General features: G+C 38.0%; 3 protein-coding genes across 3 annotated transcripts; 2 read left to right on the top strand and 1 right to left on the bottom strand.

The window, feature by feature from the left end:
* Positions 1-733: 733 nt before the first annotated feature.
* On the bottom strand, positions 734-10310 carry LOC107221326 (EH domain-binding protein 1). Its single transcript, XM_015660271.2, has 18 exons — positions 9488-10310; positions 7591-7798; positions 7196-7377; positions 6901-7112; positions 6558-6699; positions 6222-6455; positions 5946-6135; positions 5704-5870; positions 5386-5608; positions 5018-5212; positions 4791-4880; positions 4598-4711; positions 4300-4509; positions 3857-4003; positions 3534-3751; positions 3237-3425; positions 2849-2990; positions 734-2690 (listed from the first exon to the last, which is right to left on the bottom strand). Exons 1-17 carry the CDS (start codon positions 9589-9591, stop codon positions 2909-2911), a joined length of 2907 nt encoding a protein of 968 aa, XP_015515757.2. The 5' UTR covers positions 9592-10310; the 3' UTR covers positions 734-2690; positions 2849-2908.
* Positions 10311-11609: 1299 nt separating this feature from the next.
* Positions 11610-13881, top strand: LOC107221310 (cytochrome P450 6A1-like). The gene is made up of 4 exons (XM_046745867.1): positions 11610-12257; positions 12539-12908; positions 12998-13335; positions 13414-13881. Exons 2-4 carry the CDS (start codon positions 12598-12600, stop codon positions 13557-13559), a joined length of 795 nt encoding a protein of 264 aa, XP_046601823.1. The 5' UTR covers positions 11610-12257; positions 12539-12597; the 3' UTR covers positions 13560-13881.
* A 1926-nt stretch (positions 13882-15807) lies between these two features.
* On the top strand, positions 15808-23932 carry LOC107221324. The gene is made up of 13 exons (XM_015660267.2): positions 15808-16309; positions 16439-16654; positions 16744-17113; positions 17210-17547; positions 17621-17854; positions 17942-18193; positions 18270-18433; positions 21669-21900; positions 21967-22336; positions 22410-22747; positions 22821-23054; positions 23142-23393; positions 23463-23932. The coding sequence occupies exons 2-13, from the start codon at positions 16468-16470 to the stop codon at positions 23624-23626; spliced, it is 3135 nt and encodes a 1044-aa protein (XP_015515753.2). The 5' UTR covers positions 15808-16309; positions 16439-16467; the 3' UTR covers positions 23627-23932.
* The last annotated feature ends 2141 nt before the right edge of the window (positions 23933-26073 follow it).

Here is a 26073-nt window from a genome sequence, read left to right as displayed (position 1 = left end):
AATCTCTCCTCTTTCAGATGTACGTGTCTACTCATACATATAGCTGCTTAACGTCGCTACTATTTTCGCAATCTCACGTCGCCTCTTCGCAGCGATTTACTGTTTCGTTCCAAGACCACGAGCAATTATTCTTCTTTGAATATCGAGTTGCCGCAACTTTTGAGACACATCTGAGAATTCTTGCCTTTCATAAGTTTAGTATGATATTGTTTCAACTTCTGTATATCGTTCAAAAGGAATGAATCTCGCCTCCAGCAAGCCAAGACATTGCAAGCATTGACATGTTTCGAGTTTCTCTCGACTGAAGCGTTGTATACAAACTGTCCCGCATTGCCGTAAGGATAAAACTAAACGTACTAATGATTCAATCATCTAAGATAATTGGGTGCAGACCGACAGAAACGTGCGGCAGTCACCATTGACCGGTTCAATAATCTTGTACAGTCAATTGATCAAAATTGTTTGTCCCAAGACGAATATCAATGAGAAAATAGAAATGTTAACACACTGTAAATAACGCCAAATAGTCCAGGATGCATCATCATTGTGCTTTATTACCAATGTTTTATAGATATATATGTCATATATATATATGTAAACAAAGATAATGCGTGAATTTCTACTAAGAGTAAATTATGAATCATAATTACACATACGTACATATATCACAGGTAGCAATTCATGGAGATTAATTCTTTAGCTAACATAGATAACTGTAACAATGGGTTACACATTGTTGGCAAGAATAAGTATATTTCTTGTATTTTTTGTATACAAACACATGAGTAGACATTCACGATGTCCTTGTATGATGACATAAATAAAAATTTGTCTGAGCGATGAACGAATGGATATTATAGTTTAAACAGTATGCTTTGATAACCAAAAACTTACATTGATACAGTATTACAATGCCGCTATAATAAATGTTATTTAAATAATCACATGTGAGCTCGCTGATTTACGATCTCTCTTGCCAAATTTCATGTGGAGTTAGAAATTGAGTGGATCAATTAAAAAACAAAAGTTGATTCAATAGAATTTTTCAGACCACCCAACTCGCTATAAATACACGTCAAGGAAACGATCAGTGTAGAAACAATGCTATTTTTCACAGTTTTTCATTCTTCCACAAGATTTCGTTAAACTCTTATTTGAGTAAGTAAATCGATTCACATTTAAATAACATGGAGGCATGTCGCGTACTTTTAGAACTGGTGTTACTAGTGATAGCATGAATAACGAAGAGATAAATATTATTGTTTAATTTTTGTGTGATTGTAAAATTCAGAAGTAGTTTAAAATGCGTGATGTAATTTTTGTTACAAAAAACTGTACTCAATTGTAATTATTATACTATTTTGTATGTACAATACACAATGTTAATAAATATTTTCTGAAACTATGATTGCCAAGATATTCGTGTAATATATAGGTATTCTTTCTCCGTTTCAAATAGTGAAGCGTGACTGTAATTGATTGTACGTGTTTATTATTTTTCTTTGCTTTTCAAAACTTTTCTTTTGTGACTCGTTCGTCATATTCACCATATATTTGGTTCTGTCTTGAATCATTCGCTATTATATTGCCAGTCAATTAAAATATCGTCGTAGCGACGTTTATAAATATGCCCTTAGTAACAGAGCACCGTTAATTTAAAGCTCATCATTTATTTATGTATATAAGTAGTAAGAAGTATAATACCTATGTAACAGAGTTGCGTCGTTATTTGATGTAAATAATATATTTAAAAACCAGATAAATTTTTGTCTGTTTCGTAAATTTTTTTTTGCTCTTTCTGTCAGCATTACAGCTAGAAGAACACGACGATGATCCGTATATAATACAAGATAGTCTTGTGTTCTGGTGAGATATGAGTAACTAATGAAAACTATGGTATTCAAGACATCGACTCAAATATTAGAATAGTATTAGAGATGAATCAGAGTAAAAAGTAATAGAAAAAAGAAAAAGAAAAGACTAATCAACTTACGTATGTATGTATGTATGTATGTATGTATGTATGTATAATACATTATATACTATGGCACCGTACTTGAGTATGCTTCTGATATTTTTATAATAATACAAAAAAAAGAAAAGAATGAGTAACAATAACAATAAGTAACTAGAGAGAAAAACGAGGGTATAAACAAGAATACAGCACACACGAAAAGACAACCTTCAGAATTTCAAACAATTAGGAATTAACAGCTAGTTATGCCATAGATATAAACTTAATAAACATAAATTATTTATAATTCAGTAGCCAACTATTATAACTAATCAATAAATTGCTTTTCTTTTTTTTCTTCATGTTTACGAGTTGCAGATTGCGAACATGAATAGGGGTGTTGCACAAATCGACAAATTCTGTTTTCCTCAAATAGACTATTCAATTTTTAAAATTTTTAAACTGTAATAATAAATCAATGCGTCAATACAATAATAAAACTTTCTATTTAAGAATTTATCAATATTTGAAATTTACACGCGTTGAAGATATCAATAAATGAATCTATTGTACAGGTGTAACCTATACATTTAATTGTAAATTATTTACTAACCGTTGTGTTTTCATTTTCTTTTTTTTAATTCCTACTGTCATATATTATATTATCAATAGGCTGATTAGGACAGATTAAGTGTGTATTCATTCTTTGGCAGCTCCACAGCAACACTGGACGTACCTTAACAAACAATTCGATTTATATGTAAAAGCTGTTTGTTCAAGTAAAAAAATACGTATATACAGAATATATGATCTTTAGGAAATGTTTTCAAAGTACAAACTAACAACGTCACAGCAATGTCAATAAAATTCATTAAATCAAAACTACTGACAGACCTTGACCACATGACGTATCGTCATTCTTGAAATAATCTTTGACAAGCAATATAGGCATTCTCACTGGACGACGCAGTTTTTGTTACGTTGAGCCAATCCAGCTCGCGAAAGATCACGCTCAATCTCATCGTCATCCTCGATGCTGTGTTGAGAAAAAATACGACACAAATGTTACAAATAAATATTACAACAGATAGTAATTTTCTTGATTGTACCAAAAACTCTGAAGACTAAAGCATAAACTTATGAAAATGTTTTTATTAAGAAATAATCAGGTCAATAATCCTATTATTTCAGGATACTTAAAATGATATTTCACGTGTAAATCATTGTCACATAATACCAGTGAAAATTATGTTTGATGAAAAATAATATTAAAAGCACTTACGCTCGTTCCTGATTATCAAGGTGATGCACAAGTTCGTCTCTCTTGTTTACTATCGATACCAATTCTTCCAAAAGAAGATTCTCGCGAATCTTTTGCTCTGGCGTTTTTTGCCAATCACAAACGTCCAAGATGCTGCGAAGTTCTCGGTTCAACAGTTCTGAACGACGTTCCAGATCATCTTCTTTTTCTCTGCAGGCGTGAAAAGAGAAAGGAAAATAGAAAATTATAAATATTGAATAGAACATGAATCAGGATGCGTATAAATGCGTTAGGCGTATTTCTTTCGTCTGTGCTTACAAAATATTCAGTTGCATCTGCCTTCTAAGAAGAGCATTCTTCTTGTTGACTAGAGTGAACCACAGAGACATCAATCTTTCCGTTTCTTCTTCGTTATCGCTTTCCATCGCCGCTCTAAGCTGCTTTTCCAACTTTCCAGCCTGTACGTCTATCTGATTCTGCTCTCTCTCGAGAGCCTCCAACTCGTTTTGGATGTACGTTGTCATGTCCTTTCCAAACTGCGTTAAAATAAGTATTGAATATATTAGGTAAAGAGATACTGAAATTGAACTAACACCGAGTCTCAAAGGTTGTTCAATTGACAATATTAACGAGCTACATACCCCACGAGTTGAATAGATGCTACCGTCAGGACTAGTATGCTCTGGTGATATTCTGTCCATAATTTTCGAAAATGACGACAGCGGCGATTTCTTTTCTCCGTCTGTTGTCCCTGTTGCACTTGTAGGAACATTGCCATTGTGTTCAGACTGAAATTTGAAGGACCAAGTGATTCGAAGCTCGGTATTTAAAATATATTTGTTTAATAGCATTATTTCACAAAATTTCACAGTTAAAAACCATGAGGTATGAGACTGTATCGCAACTTTAGAATTATTTGCAATTCAGTGAAAAATAAAAACATGCAAAATGTACTTGCATTTTGCAAACCCAACAACTCGGTCATTCTGAAATTGCAAAATCGTAATCGATGTTCTTTCAATGCTTTGCTGTGTTAACTCACCAACTTGAACTTCGTTGAAAATCATACAAACATTTGAAGTACCTTAATGCTCAATCTATCCCCAGGAGTTGAAGGTGTGGAAGGAGTAGTGCTGCGACGTGGACTGTTGTTTTGATCGTCGATGTTCCTTGTTTCGGTAGAATTTTCATCACCGATTTGACTAGTATTTACCGCTGCTCCCATTCTGGCTTCAGCTATCAAGCGCCGGGCTCTTTCGCGTAGCTGAAGCTGCCTCTCAGCGTCGCTTTGCCCCTGAAAGTTGGTGCATGACACAAGTCAGTTCATTCTCATGATATTGTTACGCTGTACTTTTAATACACGGGTACTTTTCTTTACCAACCTCAACGGGACTTGCGGCAGCAGAATTGATTGGTGGTTGTTTGGCTTGATTTCTTGCCTGTTCCAAAAGTTGTCTAGCTCTTTCCTTAAGCTCATCATGTCGAGTGACAAGAGGCTGAGCAGAGAAACACAGATTAACTGATGCATTCCCATTTTCATACCATAGATTCAATCGCTAAATAATCAATAATTACATGTGGTAGTCGTGGGTCAGTAGAAGTCGGAGATGTGCCACGGCATTCCGAACTCCCTCGGCTACTTCTGTCAATCGAATGCGACGAATCCTGAAATGAAATGTGATCTTTGTCGTTACACCAGTTACTGACAAAAAACAAACCCATCTTTTCTTTTTCATTCAATACAAGATTCCTAAACATCAACGCGAAAGGCTTTGCTAATTACACAAAATAAGCACACTAACGGTGTCTCGTGTAGAGGACTGTGATTTTGCTATGGAAATCGATTGCGACGATTTATCCTGGACAACTTGGAGCTCTTCCTCGTCATCGGAACCGAAGGGATCCGTTAGTTGTCTGCGTGTCATTAAAACTGGCCTCTGCTGCTGCTGCGGTGGTTGTGGTTGAGTTATTTGACCGGTTCTAGATGGGGATTTACTCTGAAATAAAATATCGAGTCAAGTAACAGAGAACTGTCTAATCGATCGGAATTCAGATGTTCAGAGGGAATATTTCATTGCCATTCACCTGGCTCAACGAATTTTTGAGAGAAGAAAGTTTACCGAGTGTTGTAATTGTGCCTGAAACAAAAATAAAGTATCTAAAAATGCACCTTTTCTCTCGCCGCATGCTTTTCTTTAGTGGGCGACAGAACTTTGCCCAGAAAACTTTTCGAGCCAGCCAAAATTATGTCCTTAACGTCTTTCACGCTTGAAGGTGATTTATCTTTGCCGTGCTGATCGTGATCCATAAGATCGGTATTAAGACTCAGATGTAGTTTGTTCTTAAGACTTTCTATACCGCTTTCGTCCCGTTTCAAGTCGAACGGATTTGATCTGCAAAGTACAAGGGATCTGAATTATACCAGATTCTTTGTCATCACAAAAAAAAAACATATATTCAAACGATAAAGAATTTTGAATCCCCTTACCTTCTGTTACCGTCAGTCTTGTTATTCCGTTGCTCACTCTGCTCTTTTTTACGTAAATTTATTATTTCCTGACCAAACAATTGTACCGTAACATCAGTGTTGTTGTCTGTATTAAATCTGCCGATCATGTAGGAAGATTCGTCGGCTGTTTTGCCAATTTGTTGTACCTGAATTAGATAACGTTCAGATTATTATAAACTACGTAATATTCGTCTGTTGGAGGAATAAATTTCTTCACAAACCTCAAGCTCGTGTCCAGTAAAGTGAGCTCTGAGTTGGTACAGGTACGTCATGACGGCCAGTTTGTCAGGTACAGTTAAAATTTCCATATCAGCCGGCTCTATCACTCGGGGTATGCCCAATGCTTCTCCCGCGTCAAAAGCCTTCTTGCAATTGCCCTTGACATCGTGCAGCAATAAAGTATCAACATCTCTGTAAGTGAAAATAAAACAAAGGTGTGTCATTTCATCAGTTCAAGGATAAAATGCATGATGGGATTTATCCAGAAGTTAGCTAACATTAAATCAGGTCTGAAATGATGGATAATAGCGCAGAAAGCCATGCCGTTGCGCCAGGAAGTGGTGAGGTTGGTAACTTTGACTCCTGGGTAATTTTTTGTCACATCTTTGCACCACTCGAGGAGGTCTTGACCAGGCGTTGTCTCCCGAAACCTCGGAGGGACGTCCGAAATTCCCTTTTTCAAATCCAGCGGCTGTAGCGATAGTCTCACCGAGGATTGCTCAACGTTTTTGCTAAAAAGTCAAGCAGATATTTTTATTCTCGGACCGAAAAAGACCAGTTATTTGTATTTTTATAAACAATTAGAATATTTATCTTGCGGAACAGACACTTACTCGTTCTCAATCGCAACGTTATCTTTGGACGGAGATTTTTCTACTTTATCATCACCGCCGCTTCCCATCTGAGCGATGTCTCTTGTAAACGGATTGTTGTTATCATTAACCGGTGTTGTCTCATCCTTTGACAAGCTAGCAACTGATTAATCAAAAGCAGAGGAAATATTGTTAGCGATTTATCACGATCGTCATTTGCCATTTGAATATATCCGCATCATTCGACTAAAAATTTATTCATAAAAACAGTTACTACATTTCTTTGTCACGGTATTTTGGAGAATTCATTCAAAAAGGCTTTGAAATTAATTGTAGTCAGTTAGAAACTGTTCTAATCAATTACCGCTTATCGGTGTGCTGGCAATTTCACTCTCTGTTAGGCTGTTAGTGAGTAGATCCAACTGCGCGGAAATGTCGAGAACCTCTTCCAGAGATTTACCACCAATTTCCTCAACGTCCTCAGGGATATCTTCATTGTCAAAATCGTCCAACGGCGCGATGTCGCTGTTATTATTAACCGACATCAAACTGGCCATGCTTTGCATGTCCTCGTCCCTATCAAATGAGAAAGGAGCATTCTGTCAGGATAGTTTTGAACATTTGATCATAAATTTGTATCGATCGAGCAAATTTCTTACGTCGCCTTTCCCTCCCTGAGAAATACGCATGACAAAGTGCACTCCAATGTGGCGCTGACAATTTTTTTCGACGTTGGTTTCAGCTCTAATTTTAGTTGCTGCTGACTCGATTCAAGGGAAGCATATTTTTTCATGTTTATACTCGTCGCTGCGACGTGTCGCCGTTTTCCTGTTGTTGAAACCTGAATTTATGTGCATAAGAATTAGATACTCGAGAAGTGTTTCTCAATTTTGCAATAAAAATAATATCGAGGTTTCTCGTAATTTAATTTTTCAACCAGCATTAATTTCAACGCACGAATTTCGATTGAAAATAAGACTACCATTATGTTCATACATATACTTTATAGAGACAGTAAAACCTGGATGAAAGGTTTTTGCAAACATTGCCTTACATCTTCGATGACAAAAGTCCACTCTTTGTCTTCCAGTTCGTGTGTTCGTGGGTCCTTGAATAGGGTAACGGAAACTATGTGATTGTCTGGTACAGGCCAGCTGATGTTTCCCTTCAAGGGATCGCTGAGGGTCGGTTCCCATTGCAGAGGCTCAGAACTGACTCTTCTACTACGCCTGGTCCACACAACGCTCAACTTATTTGGCGTCCTGCATCAGACATAAACATAAACAATTAAAATATAAACTAGAACGACTAAAATTTGTACTAGCTCATTAAAAATCTGTAAAAAAAAAAAATGAAAAATAAAACTGGACGATCAACATCCCAAGTTAAATTTTGTGTCTCCAAATTTTAGAATATAATTGGAATGGTGTAAGGAAAAAGTCTTTCTAATGCATCGAAATTTTAGCCGTGATTCTTTATTTTTTGTGCATCGTTGGCTTTGATCACTGAGATTGAGCTTTTGACTCAAAGTATCGACTGCAGGATCAGGGTAAATATAAAACATCTGCTTTTATTTCTTTGAAATAATATATGAAATTAATGTATGTGTATTCAAAGAATACTTTACGTCACTTGGTATGTTATCTGATTCTATATGAGCTAATTCCGCTTGTCGATAAATAGAAGAATGATAAAATGCTACCTCTGGTTATTTAGAAGGAAACATTTGATTTGACGTAAAAGTAAGAGATAAGATTTGCAAGATTATTATTCTTGGAAACTTTATTTTGCACTAAATTCTCATGATCTTCAAGCTCCTTTTCTTGCCCAGTTTGTTAGTTTTTCTATTATACGTATATTCAATTGACTTAGGATATCTCGGCGATTTATCAATATTTGCAAATATTGACAAGCTTGAATTTCGATATTTTCTGGTCAAATTTCAACAGACTTTGGTAACTCAGAAGTGACTTTCAGACAGATGTTTCATATGATGATTTTAGTAACGTACCCAGCGTAAATTTAGGCACAACTTTAACAATGCAATGATTTTAAAAGAACTAAGATTGCAAAATATGAATGCGTTTTGTTTTATTACGGTTTACTAAATTTTAAACAGTTCCAAAACTGTACAATAACCATTTTTTCTCGGTATAAATCTTTACGGTAACGTTACTAACTTCAACAAGATAATAACAAGTTGGATTTGAAACGAATGAATATATTATCATGCTGAGAAGTCACAAACAGGAAACAGACATAGAGCTGTTTATTTATACCTTGTATTGCGTCACTTAGATTCCTTATCAACTGGACGGAAATTCCCTAATGCGACATTAAAATTAGTTCTTTCGCCAGAGATATCCGTCGTAAAATAAAACTGATTGTTGACGAACAAGAGGGCAAAACAAATGTCGAAACAATAACAAACGTACGCCTTTTTGACTCTAGATCCAAAAATACCTCATGCACCAAGCTGAAAGTGGAGGGCTTCTGTAATAAATCGCGCAAGTCATGGAACAGAGTTATAGTCCACAAAAAGTGGAGGAAAGAAAAGAGGAAAAAACTAATTTGAGTTAAACGTAAATGCGTAAATGCGAATCATCGTGGGAACGAGTGACATGCACAAGGACGAAAATATTAATAAAAATTGAAACGTATACGCGTTGAAATTATTCCAAAGCACGCTGAGAGACAAAGTGTCAAATTTCGGCTGCTGTCGTTGCAGATATAAAAGAAGGCTGAAGTTAGTAATGTCAACGTAACGAAACATCGTGTTTATTTAAAACGAATTTCAAGCAGTTGTCTTTTCAAAATATGAACATGTTTACTTTGCTATTATTTAATAGCTGAATTTCCGTAAATGCCAAGGGTCCAAGTAAAAACTTTTTCTGAACATGTTACTTTGCATCATAAATATTTTACTTTCTCTCTCTCTCTCTCTCTCTTACCATTTCGACGTAGTTTCCAAATTTACTTCGTGATAAGATACGGTGAACTGAAACTTTGCGGCTCTTTTGTTAACCCTTTGAAGTCTCTTCCACACGGAGCTCATACTTTCTTCACTTCTATTATCTCTCTGTTACCAAGTGTTGAAAATCTCCTTTGCAACAGCAGTGTTCGAGATCGAATCATAAAAAAGTGAATCACCAGCTCTCCACCGGCTGTTAATAATATTCTAGGATAAATTTGAGCCCGTTCATTTCTCGGAATATTATGACCAATACTGGTACAGGTGGGCAGGCAGGTAGAACTAGAATGTCATGTATTCGCTGTAACAGTCAAATAATCACGTGGGTGAATCGAACCTCGGTTAGATCATATACCCTTTATTCCCGAGATTCCGAACGATTATTCGCTGCTCATGAATGTCTTAGGTCATCGACGCAAGGTTCTTTAATCATGCATCAGCGTTTGACATTTCGCATCGCATGTGTTGTGTGTGCCAGGGTATATATCACACTCTTACACTTTTAGACATCTATCGTGCCTCGACCCTGAACCGAGCTTGAGCTATATTCCGTCTGCTTTTTTACACCACTTTTTACGCAATTGCAGACGATTATCGGATCGCGCGAATCGACCTGCCTTGCGGCTCACGGGTTGGGCTCGGTTTTTATCTTATTTATTTATCACTCGGCGTTCACGTTTCACCAATTCTCGATGCGCCAAACCCGACCGCACAACACATCGTCGCAATGTGCCTCCGTTCCTAATTACAATGCACCGAATGTGCCTAGCGCTACTACGGCTCCAGGGTATCAAGAGGGGAATATACCGTCTATTGATCGCAGATTACGCTGTTACGTGATGAGAAACTCCTAAGAGAAACTGGGAGCTCGATTATGACGTTACGTCATCAGCGGGAAATACTTACAACCCAACATGACTACCAACTGTCAGTTAAAAATCACCATGATAAACGCACGAACCTACTACCTACATTACCGACGCTTGGTTACGTTCAACTTAATCAGTAAAGACGTTGACTAATCATTGCTATTGAATGGTATGAGTTCGTGTATTCCTCGGTCAGTAATGATAGCAGCCGTAAGGTGCTTTGAATTGATTCTATTTGTCGGTATATCATTTTTCCGACTAGGTAAAATTCGGTTTTCGGTACGTTTCTGAAATGGTATTTGACACTTTGTTGAACTACTGAATTACAAAATTTGATGAATAATTTATCAGCATTCAAGGGCATAGAGTGTGGGAGGACGAGGACAGGTCCGAATCAATCTAGTTTTTCACAATTATTCTCACTCATGGCTATGACGTAATTTACTACGTCACTTCTAATTGTAGCTTAAAGAGGAAATCTCTGAGATGTATTGATATGCATAGGCGGTTACACGAAGTTCAAAAAAGTTGCGATTACTCAACGATTTGGCGATTGGCGAGGATATTCCGAATTATGCGCTACACTTTTTACTTACAATAAAAAGCATCCTCCCCTCCTTTCTGACATAAGACGCGTGTTCCACTTGGAATTTTGGCGCGCACTTTTAAATTGCAGCGTGTTTCACTTGAAAATCTAGTGCACTGAGTGCACTAGCACTGAGTGCAAAAAAATTGACATCATCGCTGGTGAGTGCTAGTGCAATAAAATTGTGCAAAAATATAATCCGAATCAAAAAGCAGTCATTAGATTTATTATCGTCTTCCTTCATAACGAAGGTAAATTATTGGCTCGTTTAAATACGGCTCAGGAGACTCTTAAGGCCAAAATCCAAAACTTTATTGAAATTATTGTGTATAAATTAACCGACAAACAGGTTAGTAAATAAGTACATTTTTCTAGATTAATAATCAATTAAAATGCGTGAAAAATTATTTATCAGTTCAAGAATCATTTTCGAATGAGTCTGGAAACCGCATATCAAGTAATTCATATGTAGGAGAATTCGCAGTGTTATCCCAAAACCGCATATTCAGTCGCCACTTGAATTTCAGCGGAAAATCATGATTGTCCCTATGTTTCCATTTCGTACTCGTGCAGTGACATTGCGACTCCACATGTTTCACTTGAGCCGCACTAAACACGCACTGACGCGGGAACTGTAGAGTGTACAAAATTACTAGTGCAAAGTGGTCGCGCTCTAAGTGCCGTCAAGTGGTAAATGCTAATAGACAGAAAGTGTAAAATCATCGTAACATGATGGAATGTAAACTAAATATCATTTTATTTACGAATCTGTACGAGGACAGATTACCCTTTAACTCCATATCTAGTATTATAACGAACATAAATCTGATTATTTATAGACTAATTGAATTTTCGTTACTTCGTTTAATGTAAATAATAGTCCTTTAAAATTTAACAAGATATCAACCGTTAAAGATCCTTCTATTATTTTCAATCTGCTGAACAGGATGTGCACCAGTATGGTCAAAAATTTCCGTGAAATTCAGGTGGAAGGAGCACACAATATATATAGGAATGACTTTGTGACGATCCTCAGTTTAATCATATCAATTCAATCACACGGTTTACGATGGACGACCATTCATCTTACCCAAAAACTTCATTCTAACGCCATAAGATCAAAGTCTTAATTATATCGGTACTGTGAATGAATATTAGTGAAAGACCACATCTTAAGTGCTTAATAATACAACGTTTGATCAATATCGACAGTTTTTTCAAACACTAAACTGAAGAGCACTTGTCGTAAACAATCCTGAAGCACTGCACGGTGCGGAAAGCTGTACTGATAAAATGTAAGAGGAAAGATGGCACCTTACTCCAAGTATTTTCTCGTTGAATTCGTTGGAATAGCAATTGTAATAGTCTGTGTGGTGTACACATATTTTAAGTACATCACCTTCAGTTACTGGCAAAGCAAAAACATTGACTATGTCAAACCGATTGTCCCGTTTGGCAACGTTTGGCCTTTACTTTCGGGACAGTTTTCAATCGGTAGGAAGAATACGCAACCTTTATAGAACGGTCACCATTCGTGCTAGAGAAAAAACTATATTTATTCAACTTTATGTTGCAGGTGAATTGTTTCGTGATTTCTATTTCAGTAATAAGAAGAGTCCCGTCTTTGGTGTCTACATGATGCACAAGCCTGTACTTGTCGTCAAGGATCCGAACCTCATACGATTCGTTCTCACAAAAAAGTTCGCACATTTTCAGGATCGCGGGATCTATTGTAACGAGAAGATCGATCCCTTGTCGGCGCATCTGTTGTCCGTTCCAGGTGAAAAATGGCGGTTTTTGATGTCCAAGTTCTCTCCCGCATTCACTTCGAGTAAAATAAAGCAGATATTTTTCACGGTTGGAGAATGCTTCGAGAAAATGGTTGATTTCATCGCCGAAAAAGCGAAAAATCGCGAGTTGGTCGAGGTCCAGGAGCTTTTCGCGAGGTTGGTCTACCGATTGTTGACGTATAAGTATTATAAACTTCTGAATTCATAGTAACGCTCACGTTTTCACATAACATTAACAATTCTACGTTCTCCACTGACGTCATAGCTTCGGCAGCCTTTGGCATACAGGTCAACAGCATCGAGAATCCTAACGCGGAATTCCGAAAGTGGGGGCGAAAGTTTTTCCAACCGAATCCACTGAGAAATCTACTTTTATTAATGGTCCCGAGTTGGTTGGACCTATTCAAAATTCCAGTCACTAGCAAAAATATTACGAAATTCTTCATCGGTTCTTTTACTGAATCTGTGGAATACAGGATAGCCAACAATGTCGCCAGGAAGGATTTTTTGGATCTGCTGATGCAGCTAATGGACAAGGGTTACATAGACAACGACGACGAGAAAACGAGTAACCAAATGTCAGGTGAAACATCGACCCATCCTTATTTTTCTTCCTGGTTTTTTATCATTGGTAAATTGATAATTTGCGTATTTGTAACAGGGTTTAATAGGGTTAAAATAATCATGCTCGAAGGAGCTGCGCACGCTTTCGTATTCTGGTTAGGACGGTTTGAAACCTCATCGACAACAGCCACTAACTGCCTCTATGAGCTGGCGGTACATCAGGACATTTATCATAACATTTAGGCATAACAGGCACACAAAGTATATAATCAACCAATAATGTGATAAGAAATATTTATTCGAAATATTTATCCAACATATCCCACCGTGCGCTTACAATCAACCAAAACTCATATCCATCTCCACTTTCAACGACTGTAATCAGCAGATACGCAAAAGTCACGCTGAATTTAGTAACATGCAACATCGTTCTGTACACTGTTCTCATCGTTAAGGAATCCAGTTGGTGATACTCACCAATTTATTCCTTCTGATTTCAGAATGTATTTCTTTTTTCAACAATGGGTCACTTACAAAGTCTTAAATCATCGTCTTCGCTTCTCTGACGTAGCTCTTTCGATTAATATTTTCATTCACCATATACATACCTACATAAATTTCAACGTCTCTCTGTCTACGTGTCCGTGTGTTTGCTTATAACTGCAGAACTGCTGAAAAGCGACTTTGATTCTTTCTTTTTTCTGTGGATAGCTACAAACGTCTGACAAGATTTTAGGCTATATTTCGTTAGAACCGGATTAACAGTTTCGAAGATAGAACGATTTATGGAAGCCAAGTCGGAACGGGATGCCACATTTGTGCGAACGCTGATCAAACTCTTACAGATACGGAAAAGATATTTTCAAAAGTCTTCAAGGTCTTGATGAGCTCTACAATTAAAGTCTACGAGAGCATATGGCGATATATAATAATTTTGCAACAAGAAGCATTAGAAAATATTTTACGGTGGAGCCGTAAAGGGCTGGTAATTTAGTACGTATGAATATGATGGTTATTATAGTCGAACGGTGTCTTCCACATAAAACATCACCAATGTATTAACTATAATAAGCAGTGTATTCATATAATAAGCATTCTACAGTGTCACGCAATGTTTTTCCGCTGACAAGTCAAAATGTAATACACTTTGCAAATTTACATTGTATAATCTACAACACTGGGCACATAATAAAAGGATTTATTCCCACCAATTTGCGTTAGTTCTTTTTTTTTTTTTTTACAGTGCAAACATTAGATTTGGCGCAGATATTCTCTCGTGAACGAAGGCCATGAAAACAAAGCATCCTCAAACATTTACCGGCTAGAAATATTTCGCGTGCCACAAATAATTAAGTTGATGATGAATGGTGCCTTCGGGACTTTCATCAACAATAAAATAATAATAATAATAATAATAATAATAACATGCGTGAAAAATAGTTCGATATGGTCAAGCCATGCTCTTTGTTAATCATGCGGCAAATGGCTGCCGGGAACTCGGAGCAGGAATTGTAGATTTTTGTTTTTTTTTACGAAAATTGCAAAACAAACTTTTCTCGGTATAACTGTTTAAATACGGTGGAAAATTGATATCCGAAAGCATAAATAAGCTAAACCGAACTAAAGAATCTTCTATACCGATATTTTGATCAAATTTATTCACGATTACTTCATAGGAGTAAGACTGTTTTTTGTTTGTTGAATTTATTTCATAAAATATCAGTCAGAACTGATTACGGAGATAATTGACTGCCGACCTTACTCAAGTGACACACGAAGACTCGAGAAACACGAAAATTTTGTTTAAATTATCGCGTCCATTCGTTACGAAATAAAAAATTCCTCATGTACAAAAAACAGATTTTTGTCCACTTTGAAAATTTCTTGCGGTGTCGATACAAATCGTTCCAATTCCATGCTGGATACATATAATGGATGTAGAAGCGACTCAGTTGTGTAGGGAAGCTGTCCGAAATTATTACAGTTATTATCTTGCTGCCGAAACCCAGATTCGTTCAACGCATGATGACTGAGCGAAAATTTGACCTGTAATTATTTGCATACGGTACAACAGCATGATGGATATCTTGAGCAAAAACTTTGGGGATTCTACTTTTTACGCCGTTGGGATTATCCGATTTATAAAATATTTAAATATTTTGATGATGTGAGGATGAAGATCAATGATGAACAAATTCACGTTCACGATGCAGAATCATTATTCTACCGAACTTCAAGTTCAACTTCGTATATCTATCAATCCGATACAATCGCATATAAATCAACAGCTAAACTATCAATGGAGATACTTACGTAGTTGAAGATACATATATGTAAATTTGTGCGTAATTTTTGTTATTTTTACCAAGGCTATTCCTATTTGGTCCGCTGTGATTATCAGCCACTCATGTTTTTATAGATAGAACGTGCTAGCAACCGAATACCCAAGTGGGGATTCTGCTGATATAAGGATCTATTCTTTGGCCGAAGATTGGCAGTCGGAAATTCTTTCCTACCTTAATTTGAACCGAAAACCCGGAGATCGTGCACATGGAGTAAAAAATTATTAAAAAGTCGCGAGTTTACGCGATTGTGAGAAACATTATTTCGGTATAAACATAATCGGAATACTGTTGAATCATCGTGAGTATTTGGCGAAATTAATCTGCTGGTAGGTCGTGAACGTCACACGTCGTTAGACGAATCACTCTCAAGACTTGGGGGAAATATTTGTTGTTAGTCGGGTCACTGTGGGGTTATCACGAGAGATTCGCAGAGGCATTTTGATTTGCTAAAACCCCGTATAAAAGCCGCGGAGGACGGCAGTGTGGAGCATTGTTTCGCGAACAATCTCTAAGAACTTATCGTTCCTTCGTCAAAGCAGCGATACGATTGTATAAAGAGAATCGCTCCAAGAAATTTGAAGTGAACATCCAAGAAACATAAGAAGAAAGCATTGCGCGACACAATAGGTGAAAAATATCAAATCATCCGTGAGTTTATCCAGGCCTAATTTTGCTCGATATTGCCTCAGAAGGACATAAAAGTAGATTGCAAGTGTTCCCAGATTGATCACGAATCTTTTCTCCACAAAACTATATGATTGTGTCGAATATTTTCAGCCCTCTGATTGGTATCGGATATCGAAACGATGGCGCTTTACTCGGCGTTCTTTCTTGTTGAATTATTGGGGATAATAATTGCGGTCCTCTGTGCCATTTACGTCTACTTCAAGTATGTGGCCTTCGATTATTGGAGTTCAAGAAATGTCGTATCCTATGAGACGATTGTTCCTTTTGGCAGTATGTGGCCTGTGTTTTCAGTCAAATATTCGATGGGTGAGTCAACGGTCTTTCCGATACAAATTTACTTTGGGTCCGAAGTCATTTCGAAACACTATAGCACAAACTTCGTATCTCTGTTACAGGTGAATTTTTCCGCGATGCGTACTTGAAGTTTAAGAAAAACCCTTTTTTCGGTGTCTACACCTTTCACAAGCCTGCTCTTGTGATCAACGATCCCGATATCATACGCCTTGTTCTTACAAAGGATTTTACGCACTTTCACGATCGTGGAGTATATTCCGAGGAAAAGATCGATCCTCTGTCGGCACATCTGTTTGCGGTCCCTGGTGCGAAATGGAAGTACTTGAGGACCAAGTTTAGCCCCACATTCACTTCAAGTAAAATGAAGCAAATGTTTTTCACCGTCAAAGATTGTTCTGAGACACTCGCCGCGTTTGTGGCGGATAAAGCGAAGAATTCGGAATTGGTCGAAGTGAAAGATCTCGTAGCAAGGTTGGTTTATAATTGGTTGAATAATTACAAATTTAATTGAAATCAATTTAACGTTGTTTAGTGGTAATTAACGTTACCTTATTTTTTTCAATGAAGGTTCTCCACCGACGTTATAGCCTCAACGGCCTTCGGTCTAGACTGCAAAAGCATTGAAAATCCTGATGTGGAATTTCGAAAGATGGGTCGAAAAGCTTTTGCGACCAGACCATTGACAAATTTTCTATCATTTTTCGCCCCGTCCATATTGAAAACATTCCGTATGTCTGTAACCGACAAGGATGTTACCAAGTTCTTTATCAGTGCATTCAAGGAAACCGTCGAGTACAGGCAAGCCAATAACATAGTTCGAAAGGACTTCATGGATCTTATCATGCAGCTGATGAACAAAGGCTACGTGAAAAATGACGACGAGCTGAAACCGGCGCAATCATCAGGTAATCTTTCGTTTCGTTGATTTTTAAATAATTGAAACGGGGAAATGAACTGAGAATTATTTTGCCTGCGCAGCGCTTGACTCTGAAAGAATCACAATGATGGAAGGTGCTGCTCAAGCTTTCGTCTTCTGGTTGGCTGGCTTCGAGACATCCTCATCAACCGTGACCCACTGTCTTTACGAGTTGGCGTTACATCAAGACTTGCAAGACAAAGTGGCCGATGAAATAAACACAGTTCTACAAGAATTAGGAGGCGTATCTTACGACAGCGTCAAGGCGATGCCCTACCTTGCCAAGGTCGTTGACGGTTGGTTTCTTTCAATAACAATTCCTTCAACCACAACCACCGAGTCCCATAACGAAGTGCTGTACAATGTTCTCTCGCTTTTTTCAGAAACCCTGAGAAAGTATCCATCAGTACCAATTCTGAACAGAGAGTGCACGAAAGAGTTTGAGCTGCCCGGCACTGGTTTGCGCATCGAAAAAGGGACTGCGATAGTCATCCCAGTCCTCGGGATTCAATCGGACCCAGACATTTATCCAGAACCAGAAAAGTTCGACCCCGAACGATTCAATGAGGAGAACGTCGCAAGTAGACATCAGTACACTTATTTACCGTTTGGCGAGGGGCCGAGGAACTGCATCGGTAAGTTGATCTTGTGGCTCTCAAATATGACTAATTCGATTGGATATAAACTGATTGATTTTTGATGTTTTCGCAGGCATGAGGTTCGGTCTGGTGCAGACGAAGGTTGCGATCATCAGTTTGCTTTCCAAATACCGTTTCAAACCTGGACCAAATCTGAAAGTACCGATGGTCATGGACAAAGGAAATCTCGTGCACTGCCCTGACAGTAATGGAATAGTGCTTCGCATCGAAGAGCGATAATCAGCTTTATCATAAACAATCTTTTATATTACCGTAACTACGTAAGTCAAGTTGAAAAATAAAGTTCTTATGCTACAACTGCATTCTTTTGAAAAAAAAGTAAACATTATACTTGATTGCCTTTACTTTCGGACAAACTTGTTCAACACACTCAAGTCAATTTCGTCATTTTGGCTCAATGTCTAAAAGCTTTGTTACCCGGAACCTAGGCGAGGTTTAAAAGCTTGTAAAGAGATAGAATAAAACCTTCGAAAGAATCACATATCGAGAATAATTTCTTTCCAATACTTCAAAAGTGCAATAAAAAATCACACTCTATCGAGATTATAAAATACGCGCATGGACAGTTGAAACCGAGAAGCTACGCGTAACGTAAACACGAGGCATATAATCGATCGATTATGTCACACTAAATATTTATACGCAACATTTATCTAACACATCCCACCGAGCACCCAGCCAAGACTCATATCCATCCCCACTCTCAACGACTGTAATCAGCAAATATACAAAAGTCATGCTGAGTGTAGTAACATCGTTCTGTATAATGTACTCATTGATCGGGGATCCAGATTGGTGTTATTTGCCGATGCATTCCTTCCGATTTCAGAATTGGTTTCTTATTCTCACAATAGGTCGGTTACATAGCCAAGAGTTATAATTTATGGTGAAAATACGTGGGGTCAATGGAAGGATGTCATTATAAATTCTTAGGGATTTCTCATCAATTATTTGGTATGTGTCATAAGTAGAGAGAGCCACTCTATTTCTCTAACGTAGTTCGGTCCATTTTAGTAATAATAAACTAAGGCGTATAATGGAACGCGTCAACGAATCCGCCCTGCCTCTGGAACTCCCAATTATGCAACTTTTATTTCATTACAGCCACTGGCTCGGTTAAAATGCAGCTACCTCTTCAAAAACAACATTTTCTAGGGATGTGGTTACGTTGAAAAAAAACCTGCTTCTCAGGGTCTTTGTTTCGCAACCCCTTCCACACCATTCATTAGGCTAAGGGTTCATAACTAATCCGAACACTAACAAATATGCCCGGAAGAAATATAATCCAATTTTCTCTATTATTAAACATCACAGCGCGCGAAGGCAGGTCCAGAATATCACGCGCTAACATATATAATCCAGTTGGCACCCTAAGACATTAGCGCTTCAAATAGAGGCTCGAATCTATGGATCTCGAAATTTTGACCGAAAAATGATAACCTGACCGATGCCGAGTGTCGAACGCCGTTACAGGAAAAGTCCGTAAATTGCGGGCAAAATGGACACCCCGATAGATTGTCGAAACTTTTGAAAGTTGAAAAATATTTTGAATTTATTTCCAGACTTACTTTGCAATACTTTGAATATGAGATTAGATACGCGTAACAGGCTTGTAGAGAAAAGGCGGGCAAAAATGGGCCTTTCGTCAAACGATGTTTCAAAGTTGGTTGGCGCAAGGTTTCACGGGTGCCCATTTTGCCCGCTTTTCCCTGAGTTTTCGAGGTATTTTTAAATTTTTAACTCTCCTAAACACTTCAAGTACGTGTTAAAAAGATTAGATCTCTTGTAAAAATTTTCCTGCTCGCTATTAAATATTGGATGCCCGTTGGAAAAGAAAATTTTGCTACCGTTAGAGAACAATTTTTTGCGAAGATCTGTGATAATCATTTATGTCAAGAGTTTGCCCAAATTGAATTGGCTGAAATTCATACACAGTTTGCCACCAATGATTCTTACCTTCATAGTCAGCTTTTACTACAGTTTTTACGTTCTTAATAATTTTGTGATTTTAATAATTGTTTCGATTACAATTAACAGTTAGACATTCCATACACTTTTTCGGTTTTTTGATCACGCAGTTGAGCAATATACAAATGCCAAATCATGTGCAGTGATTGATGACTGCTTAAATCAAAAATGACGCTAGTCACTATTTTGAGAGTGAATGCGCTATTGAAATTGGCACCGATCGTGTAAGTCTCGGGCTTGATTCACTTCGCACAATCATAGTTAACACCAGCTTGATAAGGAATTACTAGGGGTGTGCGGGTACTGAAATTCTTCGAGACGGGTCGGGTCCCCGAAAATTTCGAATTAACCGACGATTTCGGATCAGCTGAAACTTTCAGATTATCCGAAAATTTCGGCTACCCAAAAATCTCAAGTGACCCGAAATTCCCGGATTACCCGAAAATCTCGTATTACTAAAAATCTCGAGTTCCTTAAAAATGTTGGGTTTGCCGAAAACTGCGGAGTTTTCGAAAATTTTGCACGCGGCTGTATTCGCTTCTCCAAAAATACCGGGTTTTCTAAAGTGAACAGAGATTTTCGAAAATTTCGGACTACCCGAAGTTTTCGGATTACCCAAAGTTTTCGGATTACTCAAAGTTTTCGCATTACCCAAAGTTTTCGGATTACCCGAAATTTTTGGACTACCCGAAGATTTCGAGTTTGCCAAAAAACTTGACCCGATGCAAATCCGACCCGAACCCCAATTTGAGTACCCGAAATTTCGGGTACCCGCACACCCCTAGGAATTACCATTTTGCAAATTATGGACGATCTTTGAAATTAAGGAAGTCAAGCTGGGTACAAATTTCAGTTAAATCGACGAGGGCACTTTTTTATTACCAATTACGTATGCAAATTTTTTATGAAAAAAAAAAAAACACTACGGTAAAGAAATTTTTATCAAACATTGAAATCAAAAATTTTATAGACAATAGCAATACTTTTATGAGTGAAATTTTTTGATAAGGCCTCCAGATTGAAATCCACGTGATTTTGAAAAATCGGAGAATCACAGAAATCCAATTATTCGGCAAGTTGTTGCGGCTCAACGATAGTTCCAAAAATTTGAAAAAAAATTCCTGGCTAATCCGTCCGATATGTTATTGAATTATTGATAAAAGTAGAAAAAAAAACAATAGGGGCTAGAGAAAAAATGTGAAATATCCCAGGAATAAAATTAACACTAACTACGAATCATCACGAGTAGACTTTCATCGATAAAACCAACTCACACATTGCTAGTCGACTATCCCGCTCAGCCTAATCTTCACCCACGAACGAAGATTGGTGTAGGCATATAACGAGGAGGCAGCCGGAGGACAAAGTTAGTAACAATACGATCACATCATTCAGTGGGATCAACGCGCACGGTAAGCATCTCTGCGGTGTTTTGCTTCGGTAATGTAACAGTGGAAAGTGTTGAAACAAGATTTGAAAAATACATCTCAGTGTTGGACCGAACGTGAGGTGGCCTTTCTTTCTAACAATGGGGTTTCTTTCCTCATACTTTGTTGTCGATTTTTTGGCAGTATTAATCGCCATTATCTTCTCGACGTACCTGTACATGAAATATGTTGTTTACAACTACTGGAGTTCGAGAAAGATCGATTACATCAAGCCGGTAGTTCCTATCGGCAACTTGGGACCACTTTTCGCCGGGCAGCGGTCGATCGGTACGTAAAAACGGCCAGAGGTATTATTTCAGGTGATGAAAAAGTGTCGAACATTATTAATTACAGGCGAACTCTTCCACGATGTCTACGCGAAGTTTAAAAAAATCCAGGTCGTCGGTATCTACATTTTTCACAGGCCGAGCCTCGTCGTCAACGACCCAGACTTGATACGTCTTGTGCTCACAAAAGAGTTTTCGCACTTCCACGATCGTGGTTTACACTCCAATGAAAAGGTCGACCCCTTGTCGATGCACTTGTTTGTTGTGCCTGGCGAAAGGTGGAAGTACTTAAGGACCAAGTTCACCCCTACATTCACTGCGAGTAAAATGAAGCAGATGTTCTTCACGATCAAAGAAAGTTCCGAGACACTGGCCACGTTCGTCGGAAGGAAAGCCAAGAATTCCGAATTGATAGAGTTCAAGGATCTCATAGCGCGGTTAGTCAATCAACCGTTGGTGAATATGCAACCATGAGTAAACAATAACGATATCTCGTTGGGTTTGTTTCAGGTACGCCACAGACGTTATAGCCTCGGCGGCTTTCGGAATAGAGTGTAATAGCATCGAGAATCCGGATGCAGACTTTCGAAAATGGGGACGCAAGATTTTTCAACCCAGACCCCTAAAAAACGTGGTTGCACTTATGGTCCCATACCTGTTGGACGTATTCCGTATTCGCGGAGTTGACAAGGAAATAGCGGACTTCTTCATCGGTGCATTCAAGGAAACGGTGGAGTACAGGATGGCTAACAACGTAGTCAGAAGAGACTTCTTAGACCTGGTTATGCAACTGATGCAGAAAGGTTCGGTACAGAATGATGATGGGAAAAAAACAACGGCATCGACAGGTAATATTCCGACTGATTTCTGTTCGAAGAATCAAAATGATGAAGGCAACTGAAATTTTTTCTTATGAAACAGAGACTGATACCAAGAAAATCACCATAATTGAAGGAGCTGCACAGGCCTTCGTATTCTGGGCAGCCGGTTTTGAGACGACCTCTTCAACCGTTACCCATACGCTTTACGAATTGTCAGTGCACCCGGAAATACAGGACAAAGTGGCCAAGGAGATTAACACAGTAATTGAAGAATTCGGTGAAATATCTTACGATAGCGTCAAGGCGATGCCGTACCTTGACAAAGTCGTTGCCGGTTGGTTTCTTCGAATAATAATTCCTTAAACTCTGAACGATTGAAAACCGCGATCAAGTTCCAGCTGATGTTTCCTCGTCTTTTTAGAAACGCTGAGAAAGTATCCACCGGTGCCGATGCTGAACAGAGAGTGCACAAAAGCTTTTGAGATACCCGACGTTGGCCTCCGTGTCCAAAAAGGTGTTTCGATAGTCATCCCGACTCTCGGACTCCACATGGACCCCGAAATATATCCAGAGCCTGAAAAATACGACCCCGAACGTTTCACCGAAGAGAATATCGCCAGTAGACATCAGTACAGTTATCTTCCGTTTGGCGAAGGGCCGAGGATCTGCATCGGTATGTCGATTTCGTGGCTCTGAAATATGAGAGTGAATGTAAACTGATCAAATTGTGTTGACTTTACAGGTAAGAGGTTCGGTCAGGTACAGACAAAGGTTGCGCTTGTCACTTTGCTCTCTAAATACCGTTTCAAACCTGGACCGGGTTTGCAAATACCGCTGATAATGGACAAAGGAAATCTCGTGTATTGCACCAGAGATGAAGTAGTGCTTCGCGCCGAAGAGCGATGATGTACATTGGCTGTACTTGTAAAAGTAAAATAGAAAATGCTAGGCTTTTTATGACAAAAATTTAGTCCATCTAACCGTATCAGGGTGATCCTTATTTGGTGGTGGGGAAATTTAGATTGGAACGCCACCCTAATCTGTTCAAAATCATTGAACAAATCTCTGTGTAAAGTCTCAAGCCGCTAGATCAACCGGAAGACGTGCCTCAAGACTCCGAAAGCTTGAAATGAAAAATACCAGTGATTTTTATAACAATTTATTTCGTTTTTTATGACTTTGGTACAAATAAAAAGAACGGTTTGAAACTTGGCAGAGTTGTTGCTTAAAATGATGGGAACAAACGATAAAAATTAAAAAATGTTGAAATTATTATTTTATTATATACTACTCCAAAAATATAACTTCTGACGAAAATGTCTTTCAGGTCCGAGAAATAACATCTTTATAGATTCTTAGGAATTTCGTAATAATGATTTGTCACCTAATTAGAATCTATAAAGCAAACCCTGGCCGGAACCAAAATCAGAACAACGTACAGCAACTTTTCTGTAAACCTGGGTGCTCAGCGCGACTAGATAGGCAACTGAACCAATGTAAAAGGTCCGCAACGCTATTTATGAAAGCACGTGACTTGGCAGTTGACGCAAACTCAGTCGATAAGGTATGCAAATCTTTTCAGAACTGGTAGTACAGACATAAGATGTAATTTCGGTTGCTTATCTGTTGGCGCTGGTTTACAGATAACTCCTGGTAGATACGAAATGACTATACGAATTCGCACGTGGCTTTTTATCAATCCTACTTACACTTATCTGCCAAACGACACGAAACGAGTATTGGTATCGAGGTATTACGCGTATGAAGTGTTTGCGTAATCGTATGATAATGTTACAGTTGCAGTAAAATGTTAGGTTCCATTGGCATCCAAACTAAGATAGAGTATTTGCATCGAAATTTTATCGAATCAAGTGAAGGTATTTCGAAAGTGGTTGGACGGGATTTGAAAAATGTCTCAACCCAACACCAAATTTAAACTACATCAGCGCCTTTCTGACAATGACGTTTAATTTCGCAAAATCTTGCATTATATGCTCTCTGTCGATAAGATTTATCACCTTTGGCTAATGGAGTTTGAAAACCATTGATAACAAACCGGTAGTTCCTATTGAAAGCAATTGGTGCCGATCGACGGCAGATAGCGATCAATCGATATGAGAAATTTATCAATTACTTCGGACCTCAAAATAATCTTTGGCAGGAGAATTTACGAGTCAATTTTTCCACGATGCGTTCTTGTAATTAACAAACCAGTCAGTTTTCGGATGTTCCTCCATTTCACAACTGAGATTACTGACTGTTTCATGTTGGACATTTATGATTCAAAATCATTCGTAATAAACTGTGCATGGAAAAAAGAGTACGATTTAACTGTTTTGAATTTAGACTTAAGCCCGGTTTACAGATCTTGTCGTGTCCAGGTTTACGAACTTTGATGATCTGCTCGTGTGCATTTCTCGTTCAGCATGTCCATGCCAACTATCAATACGCGTGATTTTAATTATTCTTTTTTTTACAGAACACTTCAGTTTAAATACATATTCATAAACAAGCACAGATTCTTTGAATCGATTCTCAAGGTTCGAGCTTACAATACTTTTACTCACTGAATTTTACAAAATCTGATTTTTGATTCGTAATCACCGACCTCAAAACCACAGGGTACTATCCTGTTGTAAAAAAGTTGACTCGGCACAGTAACTTGTGAATAAAAAGGCTTATCGCATACCAACCGCAAGATTGTATCGGGGTTCTCTAGAAAGTCTGAAGTGCGTGAAATCTCAAGAAACGTTGTAACCTTAATCGTCAACGGATATGTGAGGACTGATTGCAAGTCATTCCACTAGGGGGAACTTGTCTGGCTTAATCCTTTAATTCACGCTGGGACACTCAGCGTCCCACCATTTTTTTGCAGCGTTTTAATTACTCAACTACAGTTTTGGTAACACCTGCCGAGTCTTTTTTGTTGCACATGATCTCTGAAATATTTATAAAAATTTCTAAAAAAAACACAAAATTCATTCATTTATTTATTTATTTATTGCAAAAATAGCACATGGAAACAAATGCTCGAAATTAGTACTTTTCCACGAAAAAAGTATTCTCTGCTAATCTACCGTGAAAATTCAAATGTCAATTTTTGCGCAAACTTAATACAAACCGAAAATTTTTTCTTGTGTCTGTCTGTACGTCATATTGAATCCGCGATTTTGAATTCTCGAATTTCGAGTTCAGATTCGTAATCAGTGACCCCGAAAACCAAGTACCGTCAAGTTTTTATCAAAATCAAATCACTTTTTGAACATATGTTCGCCATATTGAATCCGCCATTTTGAATTTTGGAATTTTACGTTCAGATTCATAATCAGCGACCCCAAAAGCCCATGAATACA

This window comes from Neodiprion lecontei, chromosome 7 (genome assembly GCF_021901455.1).
Source record: "Neodiprion lecontei isolate iyNeoLeco1 chromosome 7, iyNeoLeco1.1, whole genome shotgun sequence".
Classification (NCBI taxonomy): domain Eukaryota; kingdom Metazoa; phylum Arthropoda; class Insecta; order Hymenoptera; family Diprionidae; genus Neodiprion; species Neodiprion lecontei.
Note: the sequence above shows the minus strand (reverse complement) of the source record. Positions and strands in the feature narration are given on the sequence as shown.